Here is a 15,003-nt window from a genome sequence, read left to right as displayed (position 1 = left end):
TATATGTCTCGTGTTGTTGACCCAACTGGTTAGCTGGGTTTGAACTACTGCTGTGGAAGACTGAGATTAAGTGTTCCCACACTCAGAATAAACACTTGAGTATTATTTGCTGATCCTGCTTGATGTGCTGTATGTGCATGTGTACAGTTAAGTCCAAACGCATGCATACACTCCGGTGTCAGTCATTTCAACCTCAGTGTTCTCCAACTCTACATGTTTGATGTTACAAAATAATGTGTGTGGTGTCCATCATAACATCTGCTTCATTTAGGTGCAGTTGTGTTAAAATAATACTTTCAAGATTTATTACAATTTACTGTTCACTATTAGATTTCCAGTGAGTGAGTTTATCATGAATCAGCATCGAGACACGAGCTTCGTGTCAGCTGTTTCGAGTCTCGATGGGAAAACCTACAGGGGATGTCCTGCAGGCTTTCTCCAGTGTGTGTTTGTGTGTGTATATATATATATATATATATATATATATATATATATATATATATATATTATTCATCCATTTTCTATACCCGCTTACTCCAATTGGGAGTCACGGGGGGCTGGAGCCTATCCCAGGAGTCCTAGGGCCTGAGGCGGGGTTCACCCTGGACAGGACACCACTCTGTTGCAGGGTCACATATACTTGTAGACAGACAAACACATTCACACCTATGGGCAATTTAACATTTCCAATTCACCTAACCTGCATGTCTTTGGATGTGGGACGAAGCCAGAGCAACCGGAAAAAACTCACACAAACACGGGGAGAACACACAAACTCCACACAGAAAGGCCACAGGTGGGAATCGATCCCACGACCTTCTTGCTGTGAGGCAACAGTGCTAACCATTAAGTCACCATGCTGCCTATTATTATTACATAACTATGTTGCCTGTGGGGATCCATGGGTCTAGATTGGGTCGTGTTTGGTAGCTGACATTTTTCCAGGGTGTTAATAAATTAAGCAAAGCTTGTTTAATGAGTTGGAGTGGTGTGAGTCCAGAATGTTTTTAGAACCTTAGACCAACAATTTTAGAAGAAGAACTCAGTCCTTTTATTTCCTCTTAATTATGTAATTTTTAAATGTTAATTTGCTGTCTTAATGTATTTATAAGTTGTTTAGTTTTTTGTTATCATCTACACACTATTATTATTTTATTTTATTATTACATCTATTTTGTCATTTGATTTTTAAATGGACCACAATGGAAATAAGTGTTTTCTCTTTCTTGTGCCATCCATATATTTTAATGTATTTACAATTATATTATGTAGTTACATTGAAGTTACTAAACAAAATCACGCACACACCCGCACTCATGCTTTTAATATAAAGATGATTTACTGCCCCCTCCTGGAATGGCATGTTAGTCCAGAGTGTAGCAGTGTCCGCTGTTCAGTGTTGTTAGCTAATATCCATAGCATTTTGGCGGTGTTCATCCTTGCCCCAAAATACATAAGCATACCAAATGGTAAATGTCAGCTCTCCCCAATTTGTCCGTAATAAAGTTATACACACACAGAGAGAGCTTTTTGCCTTTTCTGCATTCTGCTGCAAACAGGTACTTCTATTACTAGACATGCACAAACAGAAACAGCGGTGAAAGGCATCCAAAGCACGACACTTAACTCACTCATGGTAATGGCAACATAACACTTAACTGACTAACCCAATTGAACTACAAAAACACAATCACACTAACAACCCTGTTAAACTAACATGAACCACAATAACATTTAAATCCCTGATCTGCCATGGTGCAGTACAACGTCGATACTGGTTAGCTAAAAATCACTCATTTCTAAAATATTTATCAACTTTCCATTATTGCGGCTTTCATCCTTGACCCAAAATGCATGAGCATAGTTTCAGCCAAGGTATAAATAGGTACTTGAAATTATTTTGTACTTTGCTGATCAAAATGAACCCAGAGTTGAGGAACCAAACATCTCCATGGCAACGTGTCAAGAGTTCATTTTATTCAGCTGACAGCGCTTCTACGCAAACTCTTCCATTTGAAAATCGTTACTTTAATACAATAAAACTGCAAAAATAATAATAATGAAAACATTAATTTACAGTTATATAGTCCCCACCTGTCTTCTTCATCCTCACTCCATCAAAGGACAGCTAGAAGGCGCTCAGTGAGCAAATCCCTCCGCCAAGGCCACATACGACTTCAAACGTCTGGATCCTGAATCAGAGTTACGCTAAACTGGACACGCATGTTCATCGTACAAAGTGGCAAGTGAAAAAACATTTTCTATACTAATTTTATCAACTTAAAAATAATCTTGTGTAAGAAAATGTTTCTCCTCATTCTCCTGCATGTGAAGAAAGAAATCTAGGATGTTTTTTTTTGTTGTTTTTTTTGACAGATGTCTGTTATTTTGTACACATAAACTACATTAACATCATTGTTTTGACACAGTGTGATCAGTTAGTCAGTAATAACACTAAAGTATATTCTGTACTGAAATAATAATAAAAAAAAATCTGACTCATTCATGTGTCTGTAACAAGAACAGTTCTCAGATGTCTAATTTTTCATGCAATTGTTCACAACGTGGTGATCCTCACCCCATCTTTGCTTGTGAATGGCTGAGCCTTTTGGGGATGCTCCTTTTATACCCAATCATGACACTCACCTGTTTCCAATTAGGTGTTCTTGTTGTGTGTTGGGGGGTGTGGCTGGAGGTTTTGGTGGTGTTTTCTTTTCTTTGCTCCTCAGGTGGCATGGAAGCTGATTTGTCTGTGGAAAAAAGGTGCTGGCTGAAGAATCCTCACCCTCGTCAATATCATGTGAGGCACCTGGGACTGATGCTCACGTGCAGCCCTAAAGACTTTCAGCTGTAGCGGATAATTGGATGGCGTTCTGCTTTTAAGGCAGGTGTGAATCAAGCAGAACTGCCGGGAACTCGACCTTGTGATGTTCGTTTGTGAGACGCTGAGGACCGCACCTGGGTTTGACACATTAAGCCTGTGAAGCAGGGAAGGGTGAGGACACATGCTGTCAGCACACAGTAAAGGTAATTAACTGTTGGACTAATTGTAGATAGTAACTTGATGTTTTGCTACATAGTATATGTGAAATTGTGATGAGAATGGTGTGGCTTGCTTCTCACTGCTGTGGCGTGCAGGATAAGTGATCCTCCACTTATTGTGAGAAGCTGCTCATGTGCATAAAGATAAAAAGTATAAACCTTGATGTGTTGCTGATAGCGTGTGTTTTGTGAAAGAAATTGCTATGACTGCTAACATACCTCACATCTTCTGTGCTTCAACAGAGAGTCAGTTTGTCGTGTCCACCTGGGGGGTGTCTGATGGTAGTGAGTCCAGGAGCACCAGACTTCTCTCCCCATGAACACTGGAGAGCGTGCCAGCAGTCACTCCTCTTGAAGGACATTGGGTTGGGTTTTTTTGTCTAATTTATTTAGGCACAGGTGAAAAATAAATTGTTTTTTGTTGAAGGAACCGCTTTCTGGTTATTTTTAGTGCTGGGTCCTGTCTGACGCAGGTTCGCTCCTCAATCTACATCGACACATAACAGTTCTTTGAGCATTCATCAACTTTCCCAGTCTTTTGTTGCCCCGTCCCAGCCTTTTTGAAACTTGTTGCAGGCATCCATTTCAAAATGAGCAAATATTTCCACAAAAACAATAAAGTTTATCAGTTTGAACTTTAAATATCTTGTCTTTGTGGTGTATTCAATTGAATATAGGTTGAAGAGGATTTGAAAATCATTGTATTCTGTTTTTACTCAACATCCCAACTTCATTGGAATTGGGGTTGTATTAAGCCACCGTGCCACCCTATATTTGGTTGAGTGAGCTTTATGTTTGGTTAGCTTTTCAGTTATCGTTGTAGTTTGATTTGAATCGGCTTTAAAGTTAACTCTGTTCTTCTTGTCAGTGTTTGATTCCGTTTATATTTAGCTGACCAGCAGTTGGGTTTGATCCTGTCATTAAAATGTGCACATTGTGTTCTATTCCCAATAGTGGGTTGATGGCGGGCATAGAGCCATATATAAGGTGTAGTAGTTGTCACTGTTGTCTCATAGCATGAAGGTCCTGGGATCACTTCCCGCCTACTTTCTGTGAGGGAGGATGGACTAGTTGTGATAGTAGACCACGACTTGCTACCATCTGACTAGTCGAAAGTAATTTATTAAGTTTGTTGCATCCTTAAAAGAACAGACCTGCTGGAGGTGCCACCACTTCCTTCACTCACTGAGGAACGTGTGTGAACCTCAGCAGGGGAATTAGTCGACTCAAACGGGTCGTCTATGCCTAGTAAATAAATGCAGGTATGTGTCTTCATGCTAATGCTGTTTTTTTGTGTATATTTGTGATTTTGTGCTTATATTTGTTAAAATTTCCCCCTCTAGCTGCCACCTTATCGTGATGGAGGAGTTTGCGTACCCGGATGATCCTAGGAGCTATGTTGTCGGGGGCTTTGTGCTCCCTGTAGGGTCTCCCAAGGCAAACAGGTCCTAGGTGACTGGTCAGACTAAGGGCAGCTCAGAACCTCCATGACCAGTGAAAAATCAAGGACCGAGATGTCGCCCGGTATGGCGGAGCCGGTGTCCCACCCTGGAGCCAGGCCTGGGATTGCGGCTCGCGCACAAGCGCCTGGTGGTCGGGCCTTAGCCCATGGGGCCCGGCCGGGCTCAGCCCGAAGGAGCAAATGGGCCTGCCCTCCTGTGGGTTCACCACCTGCAGAGGGGGCCATGGGGGTCGGGTGCAGAGAGGATTGGGTGGCGGTCTCTCACCATTGTCTCGGCCTACGGGCCAAGCGGCAGTGCAGAGTACCCGACCTTCCTGGAGTCCCTGGGAGGGGTACTAGATAGCGCTCCGACTGGGGACTCCATTGTTCTCCTGGAGGATTTCAACGCCCACGTGGGCGGCGACAGTGAGACCTGGAGGGGGGTGATCGGGAAGCACAGCCTCCCCGATCTGAACCCGAGTGGTGTTCAGTTGTTGGACTTCTGTGCTAGTCAGTTTGTCCATCACGAACACCATGTTTGAGCACAAGGGTGTCCATAAGTGCACGTGGCACCAGGACACCCTGAGCCGGAGGTCGATGATTGACTTTGTAGTCGTATCATCTGACCTTCGGCCACGTGTCTCGGACACTCGAGTAAAGAGAGGGGCAGAGCTGTCGACCGATCACCACCTGGTGGTGAGTTGGATCCGCTGGGAGGGGAGGAAGCCGGTCAGACCTAGCAGGCCCAAACGTATCGTGAGGGTCTGCTGGGAATGACTGGTGGAACCCTCTGTCAGGGAGTTCTTCAACTCCCACCTCTGGGAGAGCTTCTCCCAGATCCCGGGGGAGGTTGGAGACATGGAGTCCGAGTGGACCATGTTCTCCACCTCCATTCTTGATGCGGCCGCTCGTAGCTGTGGTCGCAAGGTCTCTGGTGCCTGTCGCGGCGGCAATCCCCGAACCCGGTGGTGGACACTGGAAGTAAGGGATGCCGTCAAGCTGAAGAAGGAGTCCTACTTATCTTCGTTGGTGGGTGGGACCCCAGAGGCAGCTGACAGGTACCGGCAGGCCAAGCGTGCTGCAGCCCGTGCCGTCGCAGAGGCAAAAACTCGGGTCTGGGAAGAGTTCGGGGAGGCTATGGAGGAGGACTATCGGTCGGCCTCGAAGAGATTCTGGCAAACCGTCCGACGCCTCAGGAGGCGGAAGCAGCTCTCCACCGGCACTGTTTACGGTGTGGGTGGGGAGCTGTTGACCCTGACTGGGGATGTTGTTGGGCGGTGGAAGGAGTACTTCGAGGATCTCCTCAATCCCATTGTCACGTCTTCTGAAGAGGAAGCAGAGATGGGGGACCCAGAGGCGGACTCATCCATTACCCAGGCAGAAGTCACCGAGGTGGTTAGAAAGCTCCTCGGTGGCAAGGCTCCTGGGGTGGATGAAATCCGTCCTGAGTACCTTAAGTCTCTGGATGTTGTGGGACTGTCTTGGCTGACACGCCTCTGCAACATCGCGTGGCGATTGGGGACAGTGCCTCTGGATTGGCAGACCGGGGTGGTGGTCCCTCTGTTTAAGAATGGGGACCGGAGGGTGTGTTCCAACTACAGGGGGATCACACTCCTCAGCCTCCCCGGTAAGGTCTATTCCAGAGTACTGGAGAGGAGAATTCGACCGATGGTCGAACCTCGGATTCAGGAGGAGCAGTGTGGTTTTCGTCCTGGTCGCAGCACACTGGACCAGCTCTACACACTCCATCGGGTGCTCGAGGGTTCATGGGAGTTCGCCCAACCAGTCCACATGTGTTTTGTGGATCTGGAGAAGGCGTTCGACCGTGTCCCTAGGGGCACCCTTTGGGGAGTGCTCCGGGAGTACGGGGTCCGGGGTCCTTTGCTAAGGGCTATACGGTCCCTGTACGACCGCAGCAGGAGCTTGGCTTGCATTGCCGGTAATAAGTCAAACCTGTTTCCAGTGCACGTTGGCCTCCGCCAGGGCTGCCCTTTGTCACCGGTTCTGTTCATTATTTTTATGGACAGAATTTCTAGGCGCAGCCAGGGTGTAGAGGGGGCCTGGTTTGGGAACCACAGAATCTCGTCTCTGCTGTTTGCGGACGATGTGGTTCTGTTAGCTTCGTCAAATCGGGACCTTCAGCGTGCACTGGGGCGGTTTGCAGCCGAGTGTGAGGCATCCGGGATGAAAATCAGCACCTCCAAATCCGAGGCCATGGTTCTCGACCGGAAAAAGGTGCTTTGCCCTCTTCAGGTCGGTGGAGTGTCCTTGCCTCAAGTAGAGGAGTTTAAGTATCTCGGGGTCTTGTTCACGAGTGAGGGATGGATGGAGCGTGAGATCGATAGACGGATCGGTGCAGCGTCTGCAGTGTTGCGGTTGCTGTATCGGACCATCGTGGTGAAGAGAGCTGAGTAGGGGGGCGGAGCTCTCGATTTACCGATCGATCTACGTTCCGATCCTTACCTATGGTCATGAGATTTGGCTCGCGGGTACAAGCAGCCGAGATGAGTTTCCTCCGCAGGGTGGCTAGGCGCTCCCTTAGAGATAGGGTCAGGAGCTCGGTCACTCGGGAGGAGCTCAGAGTCGAGCCGCTGCTCCTCCATGTCGAAAGGACTCACTCACCCCAAAGACCACCCACATATCTGGTGCATGCAGCTCAGTGCTTTGAACAGCCACTCAGCAAAGGAACAGCTCAACCCAGGAGGGCAAATTCTTGAGGTCAGGACCGTGGACCAACATCTGAAAGAAAACCTCTGAGGATACCAACGTCCATGTTTTAGACAGGGAAGATGGTTGCTTTGAAAGACGGAGTTAATGAAGCCATTTTGGTTAAACAGAGGTTTGAGCTGAGGCACCACCTTCCTTTCCTCTGTACCACAGAGACTCAAAGATCATCCTCCCCTCAATAGAAACTAAGAACAAACTCTGCTATCAAACCAGTGAAGATGGTACCAAGATCAACCATGCAGCAGGATCCGTTTGAATGGACTCCTGTTTGTGCACAAGGACATTCAGTTTGATTAATGTTGCCACTATTGACAGGTAACATCACCGATCGTCCCCACCTACTGCTGTTTCTGAACCCTCTATTCAGCAGCAGTTAGATACATTCATACCAGACTGTGATTCAGCAAGGTGTTCACTTTTTAGCCACAGATACTTCAAAAGTTCTGTGTTACTTGTCATCACACCATCATAGCATCACATTCAAGGTTTCACAACACAAGTTCAAATGAATTAAAAAAACAGGTTATGAAGTATCTTTTGTCTATGGTTGTATTTTGTGGTGAAATTTGCACCACAATGCAGGAAAGCACATGACATATAGAATGTGTTGGCTTTTCTTTGTCACATCATTTCCAAGAATAAAATCATGCAGACAGCAGGATGCATCTGCACACTTCTAACTTTTGACCGGCACCGGGGAAGTTGCTTTTGCCTCTGAATATCTACTGCAACTGCCTAAACTGAGTTTAGTGTTATTTTTATTAGAGGTTAAACATTTTGCTTTGCAAAACTGCACACTGAATAAGAAACAACTGCTGATAACATTTAGAAATATATATAAATAAAAAAATGCAATATAAACTTTAAATCTGAATGTGTTAAATAATAATAGGAATAAATTTATTAAAATTTTAAAAATATTATTTAATTCTAAAAAGAATCTTTAAAAAATTTTTTTTTTTTTTTTCAAAAATTTTATTTGGCAAAAAAAAAAGAATTTTTTTTTTTTTAAACAAAAAGAATCAAGCGTTTCCTAACATAGATAATGATGTCATTCTTTCTTTGCCCTACAACTGGCCCGTTTTGTACACCTCTCACCTTCTATTGGCTGAACGATGTGCCAATCAGTGCTGTTTCGAGTAGCTGGTTCCTGTTGGTGAGAAACCAGAAACAGTTTGGTGTGTGTGACGGCAGTCGGACCAAACACACGGCGGAATCGAACTATGATGATGAAACACCGGTAATATCTCAGAGTTAAAGTGGACCGTGAACCATGAAAGTTGCTGCTGTGGCTTTTTTCGGCTCGGCTTTGGCGCTGCTTGCAGTCGGCCTGCGAGAGTTGCTGACAGGCTTCGAGGAGAACAGATGCAGTATGACCTACATGTTCGAGTATCCAGAGTACCGGGTCAGTATCCAGAGTACCGACTCAGCACCGGTCAGTATCCAGAGTACCTGGTCAGTATCCAGAGTACTGGGTCAGCACGGGTCAGTATCCAGAGTACCGGGTTGGTATGGGTCAGTATCCAGAGTACCGGGTTGGTATGGGTCAGTATCCAGAGTGCCGGGTCGGTATGGGTCAGTGTCCAGAGTACTGGGTCAGTATCCAGAGTACCGGGTCAGTGTCCAGAGTACCGACTCAGCACCGGTCAGTATCCAGAGTACCGGGTTGGTATGGGTCAGTATCCAGAGTACCGGGTCGGTATGGGTCAGTATCCAGAGTACTGGGTCAGCACGGGTCAGTATCCAGAGTACCGGGTTGGTATGGGTCAGTATCCAGAGTACCGGGTCGGTATGGGTCAGTATCCAGAGTACCGGGTCAGCACGGGTCAGTATCCAGAGTACCGGGTTGGTATGGGTCAGTATCCAGAGTACCGGGTCGGTATGGGTCAGTATCCAGAGTACCGGGTCAGCACGGGTCAGTATCCAGAGTACCGGGTCGGTATGGGTCAGTATCCAGAGTACTGGGTCAGCACGGGTCAGTATCCAGAGTACCGGGTTGGTATGGGTCAGTATCCAGAGTACCGGGTTGGTATGGGTCAGTATCCAGAGTACCGGGTCGGTATGGGTCAGTATCCAGAGTACCGGGTCAGTGTCCAGAGTACTGGGTCAGTATCCAGAGTACCGGGTCAGTGTCCAGAGTACCGACTCAGCACCGGTCAGTATCCAGAGTACCGGGTCAGTATCCAGAGTACCTGGTCAGTATCCAGAGTACCGGGTCAGCACGGGTCAGTATCCAGAGTACCTGGTCAGTATCCAGAGTACCGGGTCAGCACGGGTCAGTATCCAGAGTACCGGGTTGGTATGGGTCAGTATCCAGAGTACCGGGTCGGTATGGGTCAGTATCCAGAGTACCGGGTTGGTATGGGTCAGTATCCAGAGTACCGGGTCAGTGTCCAGAGTACTGGGTCAGTATCCAGAGTACCGGGTCAGTGTCCAGAGTATTGGGTCAGTATCCAGAGTACCGGGTCAGGCTGGGTCAGTATCCAGAGTACCGGGTCAGCACGGGTCAGTGTCCAGAGTACCGGGTCAGTGTCCAGAGTACCAGGTCAGTATCCAGAGTACCGGGTCAGGCTGGGTCAGTATCCAGAGTACCGGGTCAGCACGGGGCAGTATCCAGAGTACCGGGTTGGTATGGGTCAGTATCCAGAGTGCCGGGTCGGTATGGGTCAGTATCCAGAGTACCGGGTCAGTGTCCAGAGTACTGGGTCAGTATCCAGAGTACTGGGTCAGGCTGGGTCAGTATCCAGAGTACCGGGTCAGCACGGGGCAGTGTCCAGAGTACCGGGTCAGTGTCCAGAGTACCGGGTCAGGCTGGGTCAGTATCCAGAGTACCGGGTCAGCACGGGTCAGTATCCAGAGTACCGGGTCAGTGTCCAGAGTACCGGGTCGGTATGGGTCGGTGTCCAGAGTACCGGGTCAGTATCCAGAGTACCAGGTCAGGCCGGATCAGTGTCCAGAGTACCGGGTCAGTGTCCAGAGTACTGGGTCAGCACGGGTCAGTATCCAGAGTACCATATCGGTATGGGTCAGTATCCAGAGTACTCCAATTTAGTTTTGCATAAAATATCCACATATGTATAGAACGCACAGTAGTGTGCACGCACACACACACACACAAAAACAAGCACAGACACAATAATATGCAAAGAAACATAATGAAAATGAGGGGCCTATAAGTTGTTTAGTTGAATTTAGTGTTTGACCTTCCTATGACCTTGACCCTTTTGTGTACTGAATGGTACCTTACTAGGGCTGCTTATATGTGAACTTGCAAGAGTCTGCGATGTAAACTGTGCTGCACAGTGAGTTAAAGGTGAAAAATGCAATGAGTACAACCAAACAAAAAACATACATATTAACAAACATATCTTGCAAAACTTCGTTTTGGCAAGATATTGAGGTGGGGGGTAAGATATCCAGGGGGGAAGATAAACTGTTACACCGGTTGAGCAGCATAACTCAGCTGACAGACTGACTTCCTGTCTTTTGTCATCCTGGCACCCGCAGGACGTGTCGGTGAACAAACTCTGAAGGTTTTGGGCTCCTGAAACTGACCACTGTTTGTGTAAATGCTCTGCTTTTGTAACAAAGCTCAAACCCTCATGTCTCAGTTGCCTAGCAACCATATAAATGACTTTGTAATGCTTTCAGGTTGGAACTGGGATTTAATTTGTCCTGAAATGCTTAAAAACTCAGAAAATTAGAACAATAATTCTTTTCCATGCTGCATATCAACACATGCTGGTGTTGAAACGAGGGGGTTGTAGGTTTTGGCACCAATAAGACCACACGTGTGTTTCTAACTCAGCATAATTACTAATATGTGTAATTATTAATTCACAAAAATAAAGAGTGTATGTGGATGAGGCTGCATAGCTGCAGTTTCTTAGATGCTGTGCAGATGGTAGACTGCATTTGTATTGCACCTTTCAATCTGTATCAGAAGCTCAAAGCACTTTACAATGATGCCTCACATTCACCCAGACCCAAAATACATTTAAGAAGCTGAAAACAAAGAATTTGGATATTAAAAAAATGGCTCAATGCAATTAACTGATTTTCAAAAGAGCTGTCAGTTGATTTCCATTCATTCACAACTGTAAGTTGTGCTTGTCAAAGGAAATTGCTGTCTTTCTGTCTGTCCTTCCCTCCATCCATACAGCAAAATCTTCCATGTCCTAAAACTGAAGCACTGTAAAACTCTGAAAATCGAAATTTTTATACATTAAAAGTGGGAGGTCAAAGATCTGCCTCCTACCAAAAATCATTCATTTCTCACACTAAAGCCCCTTTCACGCTGGGCCCACTTTGAGTTGCTTCGTGTGGTGTCATGACCACGCAGGAATTTCTGCATCAGGTGCGCGCAGCAGGGGGTAGAGAGGAGGTGAGGATGCAGCCTGCAGGTTCTCTGCACTGAGGAATCAGAGTGCACAGTTTGTCTGCTGCCAAACTGTGCACTCTGATTTCTCTTCTAGTTCATATTTGTTCTTGTGCTGAGCTGCAGGTTTGCGCTCTGAGTTCTGTTATAGTTTATCTTTCCTCCTTTGACCGTGAGAAGCGCACTCATGCACGCAAGAACTGTCCGTGAGTAACTGTGGAGATGTCTGAAGTTATACTTGATGTGGACATGTCCTGTCTCTGGCATTCAGTCTGTGAGCAGGACTTATGTCCTTTTTTGTCCTTTATTTAACAGAATGATGAGAGAGTTTGAGGGGAGAGTGAGGAACTGCAGCACCCACACAGTTTTTTCTTTCTTTCTTTTAATTGTTCACATGTGCATGCGAACGAATCGTCCATGAGTGGACTGGAGATGTCCAGACTTTTTACTGGATGTGGACTTGTCCTGTCTCTGACAATCAGTCTGTGAGCAGGACTTTATGGACTTTATTAAACACATTTGTGAGAGAAGCATGAGGAGCTGCTGCAGCAGCTGCAATCAGCAGAATTTTTTTTTTTTCCTGTGCTCTTTGAGTGTATTTTTACTGCATTGTGTACACAATATAAAAAAACAGTCCTGCCTGATTTATACTTCGGGAACAACGGAACACAGCAGGAATCATAAATTGGCCTTGGGTAACATTGTATTGTGAGGGTGTAGCTTCCAGTCACGTTGATTACCGTCGCGTTGCCCTGATTTGCGCTGAAACCGCTTAATTTCTGCATCAAGCACAGGATGCAAAAAAATTAAACATGTTTAATTTTTGGTGTCTGATTCGCTTCATCCTTTGCATCCCTCGCGCTGTTGTGGCGTAGAGCTACATCGTCTCGGTACTGGGTTGCTTCCATGTGGCATCGTCATGACACTGCACGAAACAACTAGAAGTGGGCCCGGTGTGAAAGGGGCTATAAAAGCCCTTTTCCCCTGAATTTTGGGTTACAAGTAGGAAATGTACAGAAGCCCTGTGAAATGCTCACATTGCCCACTAGATGGCAACAAAGGCTCCTCAAATGTGTGACAAAGTCTTGACTATTTCTTCATACGTTGGGCTGTCAGCCAAAAATCAACTTACAGTTGTGTCTCTGCCCTTATGGACAATTTACTTGTTTAAGAGTCGATTAATAACAAATTAATCGTTGCAGCTTTACATTAAGTGCCATGTCCAGAGACAAAAGATGCCAGTGCCTGTCCAACCTTCTCATCTCTGAAAAAGCATATCATGTCCCATAGCTTTAGGAATCATTTAGAAAAAGAAAAGTACATCTTTGTGTTTCAGAAGTTACAGTCATAGATTGTTTGGCATTTGCCCACATTAAATGATCATTTAAAATAGTTGTAACTTAGAATAGAGCCTTTATTGGCAGTGAGCAGCCACAGTCTGGTGCCTGGGGACCAACTCCAGATGTGGAGACGCTGCCTTGGTCAGGGGCAGAGAAAGGAGCAGACCCTAAATTAGCATGTTTTTGATTGTGGTAGGAAACCCACACAGACACGGGGAGAACATGCAAACTCCACACAGAAAGTGCAGGAAGCGATCCCACGACCTTCTTGCTGTTGTTTCATTCTTTATTTCCTTGAATTAATAATTATACACAGTAGTCTATAATTATTAGTGCAGCCGGTCTGCTCTGTGTCAGCCTGATCCCGTCAGATCTCATAAGCTAAGCAGTGCGGCATCTGGTAGTACTTGGATGGGAGACCTCTGTGGAACACCAGCGGCTGTGTGTTTCTCCAAGTACCACTGGAGTTGTGTCAGGAAGGGCATCCGGCATAAAACTTGTGCCAAGTGCCAATGCGGATCTATCCATTGTGGCGACCCTGAACAAAAACGGGAGCAGCCGAATGGACAACATCACCAGTCAATATTTATTAGTAATTATGTCAAGATAGAAACACACGTGTGACCTTATTGGTGCCAAAACCTACAACCTAAGCCACCGTAATTTGATTCACAAATTAACTGCATCTGTGGTCTCACAAATACTGTTGCGTTTTTTTGTACTACACAGCCTCAGTGTATATGTACTCATGATGTACAATATATAATACTACAGCTGAAATTACTATTCAGCTAGTTTTCAAACAGAAAAGATATGAATGAATTTAATGATTATTTAATAAATTCTTCTCATTTTTCTTTAGATATTTTAATTTATTTCAGACATTTTAAAGATACCCCCCCCCCAAAAAATTTTTTTTTAAAGTTTTGGTAATATGCTGTAAAGTGATGGCAGTCTCTTACTTCTCAAATAAAGAAACTGCAGGAAGTCAGCAGTGATTTCTGTTCTCTGTAGAATGACGTAGACTGCACAGTTTTGTTTTTTTTGTGCTTTTCACTGATTCTTTTCAGTTCGGTATAAAGAGTGAAGCTCATCTGTGTGTTCATGTTGGATTCACAGTGGGTAACTCTGCCTCGCCGCGTATCCAGACTGTACCCGGCCTACGGGCTCTACCTGTATGGAGAGGGTCTGTACGCCCAGGAGACCCGGGCCCTCAAACTCACCGGAGCCCCCGTGCTTTTCCTTCCTGGAAATGCAGGCAGTTATAAACAAGGTAAATGTATTTGCTTTTAAAATAACAAGAATAGAAACGTTTTCTTGACGTGCTGGTGGCGAGTGACGGCACAAGGGTGCTGTCAGACAAACAAACTACTGTCACACGTATAACTGTTTGTAAATGTTGTGTTGTGAAACTGTAAGTTATTTTGCACAGTTGTATTAGTTTGATCCCCAGACCCACCTTAAAGAGAAAACTAAAAACCAAGACAGGCAAATACAGTGAGGAAAATAAGTATTTGATCACCTACAAACCAGCAAGAATTCAGTCTCTCACAGACCTGTTAATTTTTCTTTAAGAAGCCCTCTTATTCTGCACTCTTTACCTGTATTAATTGCACCTGTTTGAACTTGTTACCTGTATAAAAGACACCTGTTCACACAATCAATCAATCACACTCCAACCTGTCCACCATAGCCAAGACCAAAGAGCTGTCTAAGGACACCAGGGACAAAACTGATGGACTACAGGACAACAGGCAAGCAGCTTGGTAGAAGACAACAACTGTTATGATTATTTATTAGAAAGTGGAAGAAACACAAGATGACTGTCAGTCTCCCTTGGTCTGGGATTCCATGCAAGATCTCACTTTGTGGGGTAAGGATGATTCTGAGAAAGCTCAGAACTACACAGGAGGACCTGGTCAATGACCTGAAGAGAGCTGGGACCACAGTCACAAAGATTACATTAGTAACACATGATACTGTCATGGTTTAAAATCCTGCAGGGCAGCAAGGTCCCCCTGCTCAAGCCAGCACATGTCCAGGCCCGTTTGAAGTTCACCAGTGACCATCTGGAT

At 45.6% G+C, this 15,003-nt stretch overlaps 1 protein-coding gene across 1 annotated transcript in view; it reads left to right on the top strand.

Annotated features, from left to right (window-relative positions):
- Positions 1 to 8,374: 8,374 nt before the first annotated feature.
- Positions 8,375 to 15,003, top strand: part of pgap1 (post-GPI attachment to proteins inositol deacylase 1) — a 38,981-nt gene continuing 32,352 nt past the window's right edge. Inside the window, exons 1-2 of the mRNA XM_034186851.1 lie at positions 8,375 to 8,615; positions 14,048 to 14,201. Coding sequence (XP_034042742.1) covers positions 8,484 to 8,615; positions 14,048 to 14,201 — 286 coding nt within the window. The 5' untranslated portion in view covers positions 8,375 to 8,483. The remainder of the gene's footprint in view (positions 8,616 to 14,047; positions 14,202 to 15,003) is intronic.

This window comes from Thalassophryne amazonica, chromosome 14 (assembly GCF_902500255.1).
Source record: "Thalassophryne amazonica chromosome 14, fThaAma1.1, whole genome shotgun sequence".
In the NCBI taxonomy this organism is placed as follows: domain Eukaryota; kingdom Metazoa; phylum Chordata; class Actinopteri; order Batrachoidiformes; family Batrachoididae; genus Thalassophryne; species Thalassophryne amazonica.
This window is presented reverse-complemented; position numbering and strand designations above follow the sequence as displayed.